The sequence below is a fragment of the Garra rufa genome, chromosome 5 (assembly GCF_049309525.1).
Source record: "Garra rufa chromosome 5, GarRuf1.0, whole genome shotgun sequence".
NCBI lineage: Eukaryota > Metazoa > Chordata > Actinopteri > Cypriniformes > Cyprinidae > Garra > Garra rufa.
The window spans coordinates 9,916,711-9,932,496 of record NC_133365.1 but is presented as its reverse complement, the minus strand read 5'-3'; the positions used below and the strand labels follow the sequence as shown (position 1 = coordinate 9,932,496).

The following is a 15,786-nucleotide window of genomic DNA, read 5'->3' as shown; positions in this document are numbered from 1 at the left end:
GATCAATATTAGAACCACTGAGAAAAAAAAATCTGCATTATATTTCTAGTTTTAAAAAAGAAATGTATGAGAAACGGATATCAGAGATATTGACATTGATAGTATTTGGCATAAAGAAAATGTGTTACTAGTTAAGTTTTCTCTTTGCTTTTCAAAAATATGCGGGAATTGTGACTGGTTTACTGATTTTCAAATACTTGTGCAGAAAAACTCAAATCTACTGTTGCTGTAGTTTCAGCCAATCACGGTGAAGAAACTCACTCTTTATCCAATGAGCGTGAGGATCGCTTTGGCTACGCGAGCGTTCCCAGGGCGGAGCGACAGAGAGGAGGATCGGGCTCAGAATGTGTGCGGGGAGTTTGATTGGAGACGGAAGCGAAATCTCACATAAAAATATTACAACAAAACAGCCGATGGGCATTGAAGTGTGCTGTAAATAAAACAACTTAATGGCCTTACTACAAACAGAACCCATTGGCAAAGGTAACGGACTAGTCAATACTCTACAAAGTGGCGTCAGGAAAGTATGTCCAAGTTTTAAAACAGCGAACATGCAGCCGAAGGACACGGAGTTTAACACACAAGGGCTCCCAAAAGCTTTCCTTCACAGTTTGCGGACTTTATTCGACATTCTTGACGATGGAAGGAAGGGTTTCGTTCACATATCGGAGATTGAAAGTCGGTGGCGCGGCGCGGAAGCTCACGATTTACCCGCAGGAGTTTTGGAGAGTTTGAGGCGCGTCGCACCGCATCACGGGTGTCTGACTTTCGAGCGGTTCGTCGCGGGACTTAGAAACTCGATGTTCATTACCGAAAACGGCAGCAGATCGATCGTTTCAAACCACCAACAGCAGCTGAAATCACAACAGAGAGCTGGCGGTAACATTACCGCGCGGCCGTTTGACTGTACCGTTAAAGTTCGGCCGCTTGGACCGAGTAACGGAATAAACACACTCCACAGCCGGCAAAATGGACGGAACAGACCGCACGAGAGCTCTGCGTATCTAGACAAACACAGCGATTCTTCGCATTATTTTGGGGGTTCGGTCGCATCGAGGATCTGCGGTGGACTCGACAGATCTGAGAGTTCATATCGATCTGATCCTATAAACATCGGGCAAAACGCACATCAGATCCGATCCATTGAATCACTTGCTCTGGAATCTCCGGACATCCAAAACACAGGTAAGGTCATCACTGTCATGACGGCATCCTTTCACTATATTCGAGAGTTTAGACACCGAGACCTACTAAAGGATCAGCGGGTAGTGAGAGCGGTTGATCCAGGATTAAAAGCAGATTGATATTAAAAACGTAAACTCACTCAGGCTGTCAAGTGGAGTGGAGGAAAAAGAAAGGACTCACTCAAAGCAAACACTGAATTGTTTCAGATGGATATTTGCCTAATTCTACCCTGCATGCATTATTTGTTGGATGTTTTTTCTATTTTTGGTAAATTCTTGATTTAGATTTGTAAGTGGAACCCACACCTCACTGCCATAAAAGACAATCGGCACTGATTCTAATGTTTTTAGCATTCTGATTGGGCTTGATCAAACAAGCCAGTCCAGTAGCATTCAGGTAAATGCACGCAAGGGTCACCAAACTTGATCCTGGAGAGCCAGTGTCCTGCAGAGTTTAGCTCCAGCTTGCCTCAACACAACCGCCTGGAAGTTTCAAGTTTCAGCGGTTAGTGAGAGCGGTTGATCGCATTAATGTCCAGGATTAAGAGCAGATTGATATTAAAAATGTAAACTCACTCAGGCTGTCAGATGGAGTGGAGGAAAAAGAAAGGACTCACTCAAAGGAAACACTGAAATGTTTCAGATGCGTCTTACCCAACCAACATCATGTAATCAAGAAGATATCATAAAGATGAGGAATGTAACATTGCCATGAGTGAGGTTTGCACAGTTACACATTGTAAATTATTACTATTAAATCCAGGCATTGTGTTTTGAAATAATGGAGAACAGCTGGTATTCTATCAGATGAGCTATTATGATCATTTTATGATATTTGCGGATTGTGAGAGCTGTCAAACTGTGACTCATTTCAAATCTGTGTGAAAGCAGCTCTTAGTCCTTCATAATGACAGGATTGTTTGCCAGGAGACAGTTTAAGACAAACCCTTGACATACAATACAGCAGTAACTGCCAAAATACTGGTCAGACATAATAAATTGGCAAAACAAAAAGTTTGTAAAACAACTTGCTCAAGCCAAGTTTTTTCTTTCTTTTTCAAGTTTTCATTCAAAACATGAAATTTGCTGCAAACTAGTTTGTTTCATGACAAGGAATTTGAAGCATTCGGGTCTGCAGACAACCCTGAAGAAACTAGAAGAACCAGAGGATTTGTTGGCTTTTAGATCAGAGAAGCACAGAATAATTCACAGGTTTAACTTTTGTTAAGACATAATGCATATGATGAAGATATAAACCCATGAACTGTTTTAGGCCCAATCCTAATTCTATTTTATGCTCCTTCACCTACCCCTTGTCCCTTGAAACAGAGTGTCAAGGAATAAGGGTGAAAACATTTCCCTAAGAAATTGGATAGCATTTGTACCGTTACACATCATTATACGTCGTCTATCTCATACAATACACACACCTATGATGGTGTGCATTAGAGCCTTTATTTACCATTCCATGTTATTGTACTTCTTACTGAAACACACACACAAATATATATATTACGTTATTATATATATGTTATATATATATCTACGTTGGTTATGGCTCTGATCAGACATGAAAATATGTTGTGGGACTCATGAAAATATGTTGTGAAGTCATGTTAATGTTAGCAAACTTTAGCCTTTTTTTGGCAAACATTTCTTTGATCACCATAAATATGAACACATGATTAAATTCAGCATAAAACAAATGAATACTTTTCATTAAAATCATTATCAAAGCCAAAAAGCTTACATTTATGAGTCTTCTTGTTCGCTTGGGCAGCTTTAACCGGCCACTATAACCGGTTTATGTTGAGATAATTCTCATACCCCTTTCGTTTAAAGTATGGTCCTAATAATCTTTGTTTGAAGCCAAAAGAGAATAGAGACACCCCTACGCCTTCACATGAACGTGAGTAGAGGGTAGAAATGGGATTGAGCCTTAGTCTTAAAAGTAGTCGTTTAAACGTGAAAATTAGGGATGTAACGGTATTGTAAATACCGTCATACCGCAATAACAAATTTTTTCGATACTACCGTGGTCGCATCACTCGATAAAACAATAGGTCTTCTGAGAAAAGTTAGCTCAGGCGAATGGAGCGAACGGGAGGTAGCGGGAACTACATTTCCCATCAGCCCAGGCGTGGCCATCATCCTTTGCGGTCTGTTGTCGCTACAGACTGTAGCAGCAAGGAAAAGAGATGGAAATGGTCGAACCTGCTCCATCTGAAGTGCGTATGCGTTACGTATTCTTTTCAGCATCCATGTTAACAGATTAGAGCGTTCACACTGCACGCGGTTGCTGTCCGGCAGTACGTCCTAGAAGCGGTGCCTTTGCAGCAGTGCAGCGATCGTTTCGGCACCGAGTCTATTTGTTGCTGCGCTGTATGCGCTGAATTAATGTTACAGTGCATTTCTCGCTGTAAAAATGAACATGGATTGACACGGAAATGTACCATAAATGCATATAAATTTCACAGTCAACACGTGGCTTTTTGGCTAGGTTTAAAATAAGGAAAGGTGCAGTTTTAAATAAACTAGGCAACATAATAGATGCACTTGTCCAGGTAGAAAAGTTCTTTAAAGGATTGTTTTTAATAAAGATTTAATGCGAAAGAAAGGCATGAGAGCCTACTGCACTGCAAAAAATGCTTTTCTTACTTAGAATTTTGTCTTGTTTCCAGCCAAAATATCTAAAAATTCTTAAATCAAGAAGGATTTTCTAGACAAGTAAAAATTATTGTCTTGTTTTTAGTAAAAACAAGTCAAAATTTAGTGAGTTTTTGTTTAAAACAAGCTAAATAATCTGCCAATGGGGTAAGAAAAAAAATCTTATTTGAAGCAGACAACTAGATTCAGACAAATCATTCAGCTAAACTGATTTGACTGTTTTTTACATGCTTTAATAATTTTTTGTTACTAAAATTGAAAAATTTAAGTTTCTGTTTCAAAGTTTACAGATAGATGGCAAATTTGTATGCCATTGATATGTTCAGTGTTCATGTAAACTGTTTAATAAACACTTCTGGCACTTTTTTCGAGTCTCTTCATTAGTTTTGTTTTTCCTGTAAATGATTCAATAAATACCGTACCGTGTCATTCATACCGAGGTATTACCGTTCCGTGAAGTTTTGATACCGTTACATCCCTAGTGAAAATGCTAAAATGGTCTATGGTGGTGACTGACGAAGAGTATGAAGTATAAGACCCATGTAAACTGTGTGTCTAATACTGGCATTAAATCCAAAAAGATTCATATTAAGCAGTTCGCAAGCATTGGGACACTCTCTTTTGTTATAAATATCTTATAGCAACATATTTTTCTCTCTTATTCTTTAAGCTGAGAACAATGGTCTGCCTCGGTCACAGAGTGAAACTATGACAGGCCTCACAAGATCCCGACGGCACACGAGGAGTCGAGATGAGCAGAGACGCCACACCATCACAAACGGAGTCGATTATAAGATGGTAAACAAAATATGCTTCATGTTTTCTGTTTAATTTGAAAAAAAAAAAACTGTATACATTTAGAGGAGTGAGACTGTTTGTTGGCAATGGCCTAAATTCATGAGCTCATTCAAAGTCCGAAGTGTTTAATGGCTTGTCAGTCATTTTGAGCTGAACTCTGGAGTTCTTATGAACCATGAAGAATCTTTTGGAATCCCGTGATTTGATTCAAATCTGTTCTTGGGGTCAGAATTAGTTTCAAAATCGATTCTGTTTTTAGTTAAATTTCTGTTTGATATATTTTATGGAATCTGATTTTAGATTCAATTCTAAATTTGAATTTTATTTTAACTAAAAGTAAAATGTATTATTTTACTTTTAGCCGATTTGTCGGCTAATCTATTTTTATTTTATTTTTTTTTATGATTTTTTCCCCTTATCTGATTAATCTTTTGACAAGCTTTCCAATAAATAAAAACTACAATTTCTAAAATTAGTATTTCAAACTTTTATTAAATCATTCTGAAAACAATATTTTAGGGCATCATGTACCATTAGTGCCACATAAATTCTGCCTAACACTGTGCAAAAAAACATTGTGAAGGTATTATGTAGTTTGAAGAAACAAAGTTCAACAAAAATACTTCCCAAAACTGTTAAAAAATACATAAAAGGCAACAGGTACTTTGAAAATACTGCCTCATACAGTGCAAAGAATATCTGAAGACATCTTGCAGTTTAAATAAGTGAAGTCCAACATAAATTCTGCCAACTTAAATTCAGTGATTTCAGTAACTTTACTCAGTTCAAGGAACAGTACCAAAAAGAGGCAGATAATCTATCACAAAGTTTGCATATCATTGTCAGTATAGAATGTAAACAAGAGCTCAAATAGCTTTGCAATGGAGGAATTTAAGCAGGTCTACATGGTGACAAAAGGAGTTCAGATGGGGTTGATGTTGCAGGCACAGACAAGTAGCGCTTTCAAATGGCTGGAATACACTGTAAGACACTTAAAACCAAACTGATTGTTCACTTGACAGAGAATCATACAATACCAGAATTTCAAGTTTTTTCGATCACAACCAACTCATGCAGAAACAGCCGCCTTGTTGCTAGCAGATGTGTGACAAATGAAAACAATGTGTTCTAAAATTGTCTGAAAATATCAAATATATATATGATATCCTCGACTGGATGGAATCAAAGTCTAAAGCTTAAATAAAATCAGAGTTGGGGGGGGGGTATTCCAGGCTTAAGTAGGCATGGGCTGATTACAGTTTCATGTATACCGTTATTTGGAAATGTCACTGCTGTAAATGTCACTACTTGCGGTATGCACAGTTTTTTTTTTTTTGTTTTTTTTTTTTTTTTGTCAAAGCCTGAAAATGTATGGAATCCCTCAGGTTAAGTGCAGCATACAGAGAAACATGACTTCTCCCCCTCCTCTCAGTCAGCTGATTGTAGGATGGCCGAAGGAATAGGTGAAACTGCATTGCAGTCATTTTCCGAAATATCATTTGTGTGGAAATATTATGAAGTCTATAAACAGCCGATTATTTAGCTCAGAGACGCTGAAGATGGATGCAAAGAGAAAAATACTGTTAACAGGCAGAGCCAACTCACTGTCTTTGGAAAAGTTTAGATGTATTTTCTTTTCAGCTCTCTGTATAATGCATATTAAAGCAGTGTTTAACCACAGCATTGCTTTATTTGCAGTAGTAACCAAGGTAATGCTATATTGTTGCTGTTCTATAAGTGCCACCTGCTGTCAGAGAGTGAATTTGTGTTGTCATTCAGCCCGTCTGCTGTTTTTATTTCGTTCAGGCATGTTTTTTGTAATATAATTTCACAAAGCTAGTCAGAACCATCTGTTTTTGCTTCAAATTTAGTTATTACACATAACTAAAAAAACTATAATTACAGATTTAGTGTTAGTCTTTATTTTTCTTCTTTTTAGGGGGGGCTGTAGCTCTAGCAGCAAATCAGTCATCTACATCAAAAGCAGCTGGAAAAACCACAACATTTGAGAAACAGATCAAAGAAAAAATTCTAAACTTTTTATTTTATTTATAATTTATTTTTTTATGACATCATGCTGCACTTCAGCTTCTCTTCAAACCTTCTGTCCAATCAAATGCTCTCTAGAATCCGTAGCGTCCCGCCTCCGCCTGACATTGCGGCTGAGATCGGTCACTTGTTCACAGTGTTAGTATTTTCTGTATGGTGACTGGCATGTAGTACACAATGTAGGCGATAGGGACAGTCAGTTCAGACAGTGTAAATATGGTTTCCATTGGGGCAAATGAGGTCTGGTTTTGCATCATCACTGCCAGCGCGCACAGTCTACTCCGGACTTTGGCTCCGGTCTAGAGATGCGATAGCACGGAGCAGATTATATGCGCGAGTCGGCATGTATTAAACTACACAGCCTCAGCATGATTATGATCACTGTTTTGTTTTAGAAATATTGAATCTAGGGGGTAATTTATTAGACTGTGGCTGTCATAAGCTGTCAAATGCGGCTTTACCAAGCTCAACGGCTCTGGCCTAAGCAGATGTAAATGGAATGCTATTGGCTATTTTAAAAAATAGGCGGGGCTGCTTGATATGTCCCGCCCTGTTTTCATGTTTTAGTTGAAATTACATCACCACATAGAATAACACAGTTTTTTTTTTTTTTTTTTTTTTTTTTTTCAAAGCACTTCAGATTTTGTCCCAAACTATTAACTTATCGTTTATGTAAGACATAACAGATTATGTTTGTGTGAATCTTGCCAAGACATATTTCACAATGTACTTATAGGGGATTGCACGCTTTTGGAGAGGCATGTCTTATGCACACACTTAGCAAATGTCCGTCAACGTGATCATTTTGTTTTCATCAGCATGGGTTTGAAAATCATATTTCACTGGTTTGGACTCATGACATTGATAATTCGATATGAATTCACAAAGCTGGAACGCTGTGCTTTGCAGCAGTAGATTTACAACTTGTGGTGAGAAGCAGCTGCATTTATCCAGAAGTGAGCAGAGGAAAAGGAACTCCTCAGAAAAAAGTACAAATAAAGACATAATTTTTTTTTTAGATGTTTAATTAATATTTGGAGAAATGGGATCGCTAGAAGAGGGCTTAATGAACAAATTTTTGTAAAAACCTCAAATTTGACCAAAACTGACCACCTTTTTTGGGGGGGGGGGGGGGGGGGGATTTTTTTGTATATTTTTTTTTTATTGACTGTGCATTCTGACTCATTTTGCCAGTATGTCACATAGATTAGTGCAGACAAAATTAGTGTGTTAACGCAGGTGATAAATATTTTTTTATGCAAAAACGCTAAAAAATTTACGCAATTGCAGAGCTAGGTTTGGCCACCCCACTCACAAATGCCACGTTTATTTATTTTTTTTCTTGATAAGAACTGTTTATTTAGATGTAGAAAAATCTTTCTGACCCCAACATGGAAGACTTTTCAAATGCGCACATTAAAAGGGTCCTGTTATGCTCTTTTACAAAGTCTTTATTTTGTTTTGGGGGTGCTTTGAGAAACGTATTATTTTTCACATTATTTACATTATTTCGAAAGCTTTCTCCTCAGCCTGGCACAAATGGCTTGATTAGTTCCGAATTTGATGAAGGCACACCTTCCAAAAAACTAAATGTGTTGTGATTGGTTAGCAGTCCCACAGTCCCCTCTTAGACGGCGTTTCAGTCCTGCCACGCCCCTTCCCAAAGCAGCAAGTTTCGTGTACAACTGTGCAACCTAGATTAAAGTGATTCTTATGTTTTAAAAATGGATATTTTTCTTACAAAAACACATCAGATTGCTAATGGAGGATTTTACTGACCCCCTCCCCCTGTAATCATGATCACCGTAGTGCACCTCAAACCGTCAGATTCATCTGAGCAGAATACTGAGCCAAAACAACCTTCTTCGCATCTGCAAAATGATTAAGAGCTAGAGAAGATAGAATTGACCTATCGGCAGCCCAGATTGTTTTTAGCATTGTTTCTTATTCACTGTTCTGAGTATTTTTGAGCTCCATAATGAGTATTGTCTTTAGTGTGCAGCATGACCAGTGTTTATGACTGATGTGTTGAGGGTGAAGCTGAATGGTTGCATCTCTCCTCATCAGCTCCTCCTCTCAGCTGTCTTTCTCTCGCTCCTCCCAGCATTTACATTCACTCTCTCTTTCTCTGTGGGTGTCTGCTCTCTCTGCGTCTCTCTGCTGGTCTCAGCTGTTCTGTCCCTCCCCTCCCGCACATGGTGGTCAGTCGGCTCGGGCCCCGGGGCCTGGACGCTGCCGTGTGGGCCGCTTACACCACCGTCTTCATTCCTCTTAGCAGCAGCCTGTTCTCCAGCAGAGCCCTGCACTTCTACCTCTGGGTGAGTGAGACAGACAGTCGGACTGGAACAGTGTCACATTCGGGTGGATTGCGTATGAAGGTCATGTTTCTGATGGTGTTTACTGTACTTTTCTCTGTGTTTGTTTCTTACATTGCCGTGAGCTGTCTGTTCTGTAAAACTTTCCATGTTTTTAATGTAGTATTTGACTGAGGCATAGAGTGTTGAGCTGGGATTCTCTGTATGGGACTGTAGCTCGTGTCCCTCGTGTGGCGTCTGTATGTTTTCTCTTGTGAAAGCAGTTGTGTGTGTGAGTGTTGATGTGATTCTCTGTCTGCTCCCCGTCTCTCTATACAAAGAGGATTTTCCCTTTCGATGGCCCACCACACAAACACACAGCACAAAGCCTCTCCCCTCCCTTTATTTCTCTTTCACTCACTCGCTTTAAAAAGAGTTGAGACGGCAGTTCGTCGGCTTGCAGAAGATCCACTGGCTGCTTTATTGAGCAGTATTTCATTCGTTGAAATGCTCTATATTAAATGCGTTTAATGCCTTCAAATTGTAAAGTTTTACCTTATTGAATGTTCTACTTATACAAATGTTTTCTTTTTATTTTTTGAAGTAAAATGTCTTAAAGCTGAAATGCGCAAGTGGATATTTAAAGAAAGTCTTCCCCCTGTGCTGTAGGGTCACAGTTACATTCTTGTATATAATCTGTCTGACGTCATGGAAGCAAACACAGAAGTACAAATGAGACTAGATTTGTTATGCACTGATTTTATCGCTTTTGATTTTAAGTGTTTGTCATGTCATGGATCTCTGGAAGGTATTAAAACCAGCAGATTTCAGTATGGTGCAGGCGCAGAATTAATTGACTTTAAATTGAAATTGTGGTACCTCAAATGGATTAAAATTGTAGTTCACAGCATCTCATGCTGTTTTGTATAAGTGTGACCAGCATGATGTTGATCAAAACTTCATAATGTTACCTGCTAACTTGGTGTGTGTTACAGATACTGAATTGCCTTTTTTTTTTTTTCAGAGACAGATGCAGTTGTGACCTATACATTTAATCTGTGTATTTAATATTTAAATAGTTTTCACAAGTGTGATTGAAGTGTGTTTGTGTCAGAAACATTGTCCTCTGCTTGTTCTCCGGTTGTTTCTGTGCTGCAGGCTTTGGACTCTGAAGTTGTTGCGTCTTATCACTAAAACAATTAGCTAATGTTGCTATTGCCTTATTCACAGCTATCTGCATTCTGTAAGCCAACAGTAGTGGTCGACTGATAGTGTATATATATATATATATATATATATTTTTTTTTTTAAAGGGGTGCTATCATGCTTTTTCACCTTTTTGAATTTTAGCCAGTGTGTGGTGTGTATTTTTGGGCATAAAAAACATCTACAAAGTAAAAAATTTCAAAGAGAGATAATTAGTTTTTTTTTTTTTTTTAATTACCTTTTCAAGAACTACAACGAAAAACTAACATTCAATTCTCACTGACCAACCAGGATACAAATGCACACTTCACAAGATCTCACAACTAGGTTTGACTAAGTCTGCAAGGTCTGTGTAATTAAATGAGACATTAGACATTTGTTTAAATGATATTTACATTCACATTAAGCAAACGCTTTTATCCAAAGCGACTTACAAAAGAGGACAATGAAAGCAATCAAAATCAACAAAAGAGCAATAACATGGAAGTGCTTTGACAAGCCTCATTTAGCCTAATGCAGTACACATATCAAGGTTTTTTAAAAATGATATAATAAATAAAAAGAAAATATGAATAATAAAATGAAAAAGCAAGCTAGTGTTAGAGGCCTAAAAATAGATAGATAGAATACAACAAGTACAGAAAAGCTAGTGTTATTTTTTTTAAATTTTAAAGAATATAATTAGAATAGAGGGTGCTAGAGTTAGAGGGTCAAATAAAGATGGAACACATGTGTTTTTAGCCGATTCTTGAAGATGGCTAAGGACTCAGCTGTTCTGATTGAGTTGGGCAGGTGATTTCACCAGAAGGGTACATTTAATGTGAAAGTCCATGAAAGGGATTTTGTGCCTCTTTGGGATGGCACAATAATGTGCCGTTCACTTGCAGAATGCAAGCTTCTAGAGGCACATAAGTCTGAAGTAATGAATTTAGGTAAATAGGTGCAGAGCCAGTGGTGGTTTTGTAGGAAATTGAAAAACTTACATACTGCTGCTTTAAAAAAGCATCTGCTAAATGAATAAATGTAAAATATAATAGCCTTCAATCGCGTACACATTTGAGCTTTTGTGTCTGTATTGTAATTGCATGTCATGTCATATCATATTTTAATATGTCTGTTAACAGGCTGTGTGTGTGTGTGTTGTAATGGTGTGTGTTTTCTGTCAGCTAAAGCAGATGAAGGAGCTGGAGCAGGAGAAAGACTCCCTACTAGCCGGGCTGGATGTGTTGGAGCGAGCCAGAGAATGGTACCAGACCCAGATCCACAACATCACTGAAACACAGAGACAGATTGGCCAGAGCCGCCACTCCACCGTACGTCCAGACAACTAAACATCATCCTCAGTAGTCCAGCCATAATATATATATGCCGTAATCATGAGTCTTTTAGAGATCAAGATGTTTCATTCGAAAATACAGCCCAGATATATACAGGTGCATCTGAATAAATTATAATTTCATGGAAAAGTTCATTTATTTCAGAAATTCAACTCAAATTGTGAAACTTGTTTATTTTTAAATAAATACAATGCACACAGACTGAAGTAGTCACAGTTTAAGTCTTTGGTTCTTTTAATTGTGATGATTTATCTCAGATTTGACAAAAACCCACCAATTCGCTATCTCAACAAATTAGAATATGGTGACATGCCAATCAGCTAATCAACTCAAAACACCTGCAAAGGTTTCCTGAGCCTTCAAAATGGTCTCTCAGTTTGGTTCACTAGGCTACACAATCATGGGGAAGACTGCTGATCTGAAAGTTGTCCAGAAGACAATCATTGACACCCTTCACAAGGAGGGTAAGCCAAAGAAGCTGGCTGTTCACAGAGTGCTGTATCCAAGCATGTTAACAGAAAGTTGAGTGGAAGGAAAAAGTGTGGAAGAGAAAGATGCACAACCAACCGAGAGAACTACAGCCTTGAGAGGCTTGTCATGCAAAATTGAAACAAGAATTTGGGTGAACTTCACAAGGAATGGACTGAGGCTGGGGTCAAGGCATCAAGAGCCACCACACACATATGTGTCAAGGAATTTGGCTACAGTTGTAATATTTCTCTTGTTAAGCCACTTCTGAACCACAGACAACATCAGAGGCATCTTACCTGGGCTAAGGAGAAAAAGAAGGCCACTGTTTTTTCATACCACCTCAGCAGTACCACAGACTGATCACCTCCATGCCACGCCGAATTAAGGCAGTAATTAAAGCAAAAGGAGCCCCTACCAAGTATTGAGTACAAATACAGTTAATGAACATACTTTCCAAAAGGCCACCAATTCACTAAAAATTTTTTTTGGTCTTATGAAGTATTCTAATTTGTTGAGATGGTGAATTGGTGGGTTTTTGTTAAATGTGAGCCAAATCATCACAATTAAAAGAACCAAAGACTTAAACTACTTCAGTCTGTGTGCATTGTATTTATTCAATACACGAGTTTCACAATTTGAGTTGAATTATTGAAATAAATGAACTCTTCCACGACATTCTAATTTATTGAGATGCACCAATATATGTTGTTTTCATAATTTCTGACATTGTATTTTATTTCTTCAGGAGTTTTTGGCTGAGTCTTGTCAAAGTCAGTTGGATGTTGTTCTGCCTAAACTCCAGGACGTCACACGCTGCCTCAGCGATTTACTTTCATTCTCCGGGAAGGTTTGTATAAAATCTCCTTTCACTCTGATATATTATTGTTGTTACTGAGCTGACTGAAAAATGTGCTGTTCTTCAGACGTTCCCATCCACAGGCTCCTCCAGCGCTCCTCCTGCTGCTCCTGCTTCAGCGCCTCCTCAGGCCATCCACGTACTGAAGGAACAGAACAGACTCCTCACACAGGTCTCACACATATACTCACGTAAATATCAACTATAACACTTAGACCCGGTGGTTTTCAGTCTGCGTTTGCTTATTTACACACCTGATTCAAATCATTAGCTCATTAATCGAGAGATTAATTAACAAAAACAAACGACTTTATTCCACATTTTCGTCTGTACTGCATCACTTGTGGATGCGTGTTCACAAGAGTACCATGATGGTTCTCTCATTAACGAAAGAAAAAATATCCTTAATTGTGTCTTTTGGGTGAACTAATTCTTTATATACACCAATGGTTACAAACTTAGGTTAAATTTATTATGTTAATTCTGTGACTTTTTGGCATGAGTTCCTTACTTAATACAATAGCAATGGAAACCATCCGATTAACAGAAGCATCAATACACAAATGTCTATTTAGCATGTTGATATTTCATCACAGTTATGCTGTCTCTTAAATGTGGTCAGCTTTCTTAAAGGGGTCATCGGATGCAAAACTAACTTTTACATGTTGTTTGAACATTAATGTGTGATGGCAGTTTGTGTACACAACCACCCTACAATGACAAAAATCCACCCAGTGGTATTTTTTTTAATCTTTAAAAGTAATATTCCCTTTTTAAAATCAGATCATTCTCAGCTTCTTGTCATTGTGATGAAACACAGTTGATTGACATGAGCGTCTTACCTTAGACCCGCCCTCACCGAGATGAAACAGTCCGACTCCGACCGCCATTGTGTGACTCAGGTGCAGAGGTGTTTCAGCGATTGAGGTGTTCTGTTGTTGGATGTAATCATGAACATAGCAGTAGTCATTTACTCCTGACATCTGAGCCGCTGAAGAGGCAGAGGATAATGTTACTTTCGTTTTTAAAAGGAAAGCGCCGATCCCGATCTACATATGCATCTATGTTCGTGTGAATCATTCGTGATGCAGCTTCACCCACAGCAGAAGTGAGTTATAAGGGTTTTTATGCATCTTTGCAAATGGCCTTTCTTAATAATGTGCTTTTTGGCAAGTTTCACCGATAAACGCGGCTAAAGTAAACATTACAACTCGTAATCCTGTAGCAGAGAGGGGCGGGGCGAGCAGAGCTCATTTGCATTTAAAGGGCCCAAGCGTAAAATGAGCTGATATTTTGCAGAGCTGATTTTGACAAGGTAAAAGGGTGTTTTTTTACACTACTATTGAGAATTTTTTTATCAAAGTATATTAGAGACTTTTCATTAAGACCCTAAAGAATCATATGAACTTGTGGAAAATGGGCATCCGATGACCCTTTTAAGAGATGAGGTTAAATGCTGTAACTGCGTGTAGATTAAAATTCTGAAGATGCAGAAATGTCTCTGGTGTCTCTTGCTTTCTCACGTTGTTTGTCATTTGTCATTACAGGAGGTGACAGAGAAAAGTGAGCGCATCACTCAGCTGGAGCAGGAGAAATCAGCTCTGATCAAGCAGCTGTTTGAAGCCCGAGCTCGCAGTGCTCACGATAGCAGCGCTCTCGACTCTACCTTCATCTGATCACCATCACTCCAGAGATCTGCTCAAATCACAATCATGAGCTTCTCAACACCACACTACACACTGAACCATGCCTTCATATGATCACCACCAGTCCATAGATCAACACAACACCATACTACACACTGAACCATCTGAGACAGACATTACCGGATTTTCAGAGGAATTTGAACCAACAAAAGTCCAATCTATGATATCAACACACGATTCAGTGAGGAGCTACAATCTCACCTTCACCTGAAAAGGCCTGATCTCAGTCAGCTAAGACAAAATACATTCGATGAGCGAAGAATAAACTGGATTCCAGCGCAGAAAGATCAGATGGAATCAGAGATAAACTCATCTGAACAGAGGCTGCGTTTAAAGTTTCTACACTTTTCTCCTGTGTAATCAATATGGAACTTTTATCTGAACAGTTGATTAGTGAGCTCAGTTAGTTATGTAGACTTTTCCTTTCGGTTTATTTTAGCTGTGGCGCTTTAATTAGCATGCTGTTTTCTCTGAAAGAGTAGTACTTTTCCTAAAGATTGTTAAAGGGGAAAAGTTTGAAAGACTTCTTAAAGACATAATGTAACAGAAGTAGCGGCAGATCTTTTTTTTTTTGTATTGATGTACATCCGAGTTAAAAAGTAGGGCAGGACTTCGGTTCAGTCCATTGATTGTTGATTGGATGTGGATGGAGGCGAATCTGAATGTGAACTAGCAGTAGATTGTAAGTGAGGAGCAAAAAATGATTTGATAAATTATGCATACGTCATTAGAGAGAAGACCGTCATTTCACCAACTGTTATGACATTATAGTTACAGATTATGAGGTCAAAAAATAATGTAAATGCACCTCACGAGCCCTTGCTTCTGTTCTCTGGTTGCTGTATGGAGCTGTGAAGGGTGCAATGTTTTTGCGGGGTTTTTTCCACAGGTTTCTGCGTGCATTGTGATTGAAGTAATTCAAAAGTGACTTTTTAGGAATTGTTGTGACTAAATGTTTCCAACATATATTTGCTATATCATATAGCCATATAAAAGCACAAAATGGCACAAAAGTGAATTTCAGATACGAATGTTATATATATTGTGAAGAAAGATGAAGAACTGGCTGATTGATTTTCAGCCCTGATAGCAAGATCAAACTAAGAAAGAAGGGATGTTTGTGGATGAACATGCTATTGCGAACATCTAAAGGTGTTTCATGTCATCATCAGATGGGAGTAAATAGGAAGAAATGGATGTGGGCTTCATCAACACCTG

The 15,786-nt window shown here is 38.4% G+C and overlaps 1 protein-coding gene across 2 annotated transcripts; it reads left to right on the top strand.

Moving 5' to 3' along the window:
* The first annotated feature begins 363 nt into the window (after positions 1–363).
* On the top strand, positions 364–15,785 carry sapcd2 (suppressor APC domain containing 2). Of its 2 annotated transcripts, none has more exons than XM_073840676.1 (6): positions 364–1,185; positions 4,522–4,649; positions 11,365–11,511; positions 12,752–12,853; positions 12,930–13,034; positions 14,410–15,785. In XM_073840676.1, the coding sequence occupies exons 1-6, from the start codon at positions 450–452 to the stop codon at positions 14,536–14,538; spliced, it is 1,347 nt and encodes a 448-aa protein (XP_073696777.1). In that variant the 5' UTR covers positions 364–449; the 3' UTR covers positions 14,539–15,785. The 2 variants fall into 2 exon arrangements, with proteins under 2 accessions (XP_073696777.1, XP_073696778.1); XM_073840677.1 differs by having other exon boundaries at positions 12,930–13,053.
* The last annotated feature ends 1 nt before the right edge of the window (position 15,786 follows it).

What these genes read in the sequence shown, in the direction of transcription:
- sapcd2 (XM_073840676.1), top strand. Translation starts at nt 450, where the DNA reads ATGGCCTTACTACAAACAGAACCCATTGGCAAAGGTAACGGACTAGTC. An exon ending in TACTTTCATTCTCCGGGAAG is followed by an intron (nt 12,854 to 12,929) that starts GTTTGTATAAAA and finishes GCTGTTCTTCAG; the next exon opens with ACGTTCCCATCCACAGGCTC. An exon ending in AGAACAGACTCCTCACACAG is followed by an intron (nt 13,035 to 14,409) that starts GTCTCACACATA and finishes TTGTCATTACAG; the next exon opens with GAGGTGACAGAGAAAAGTGA.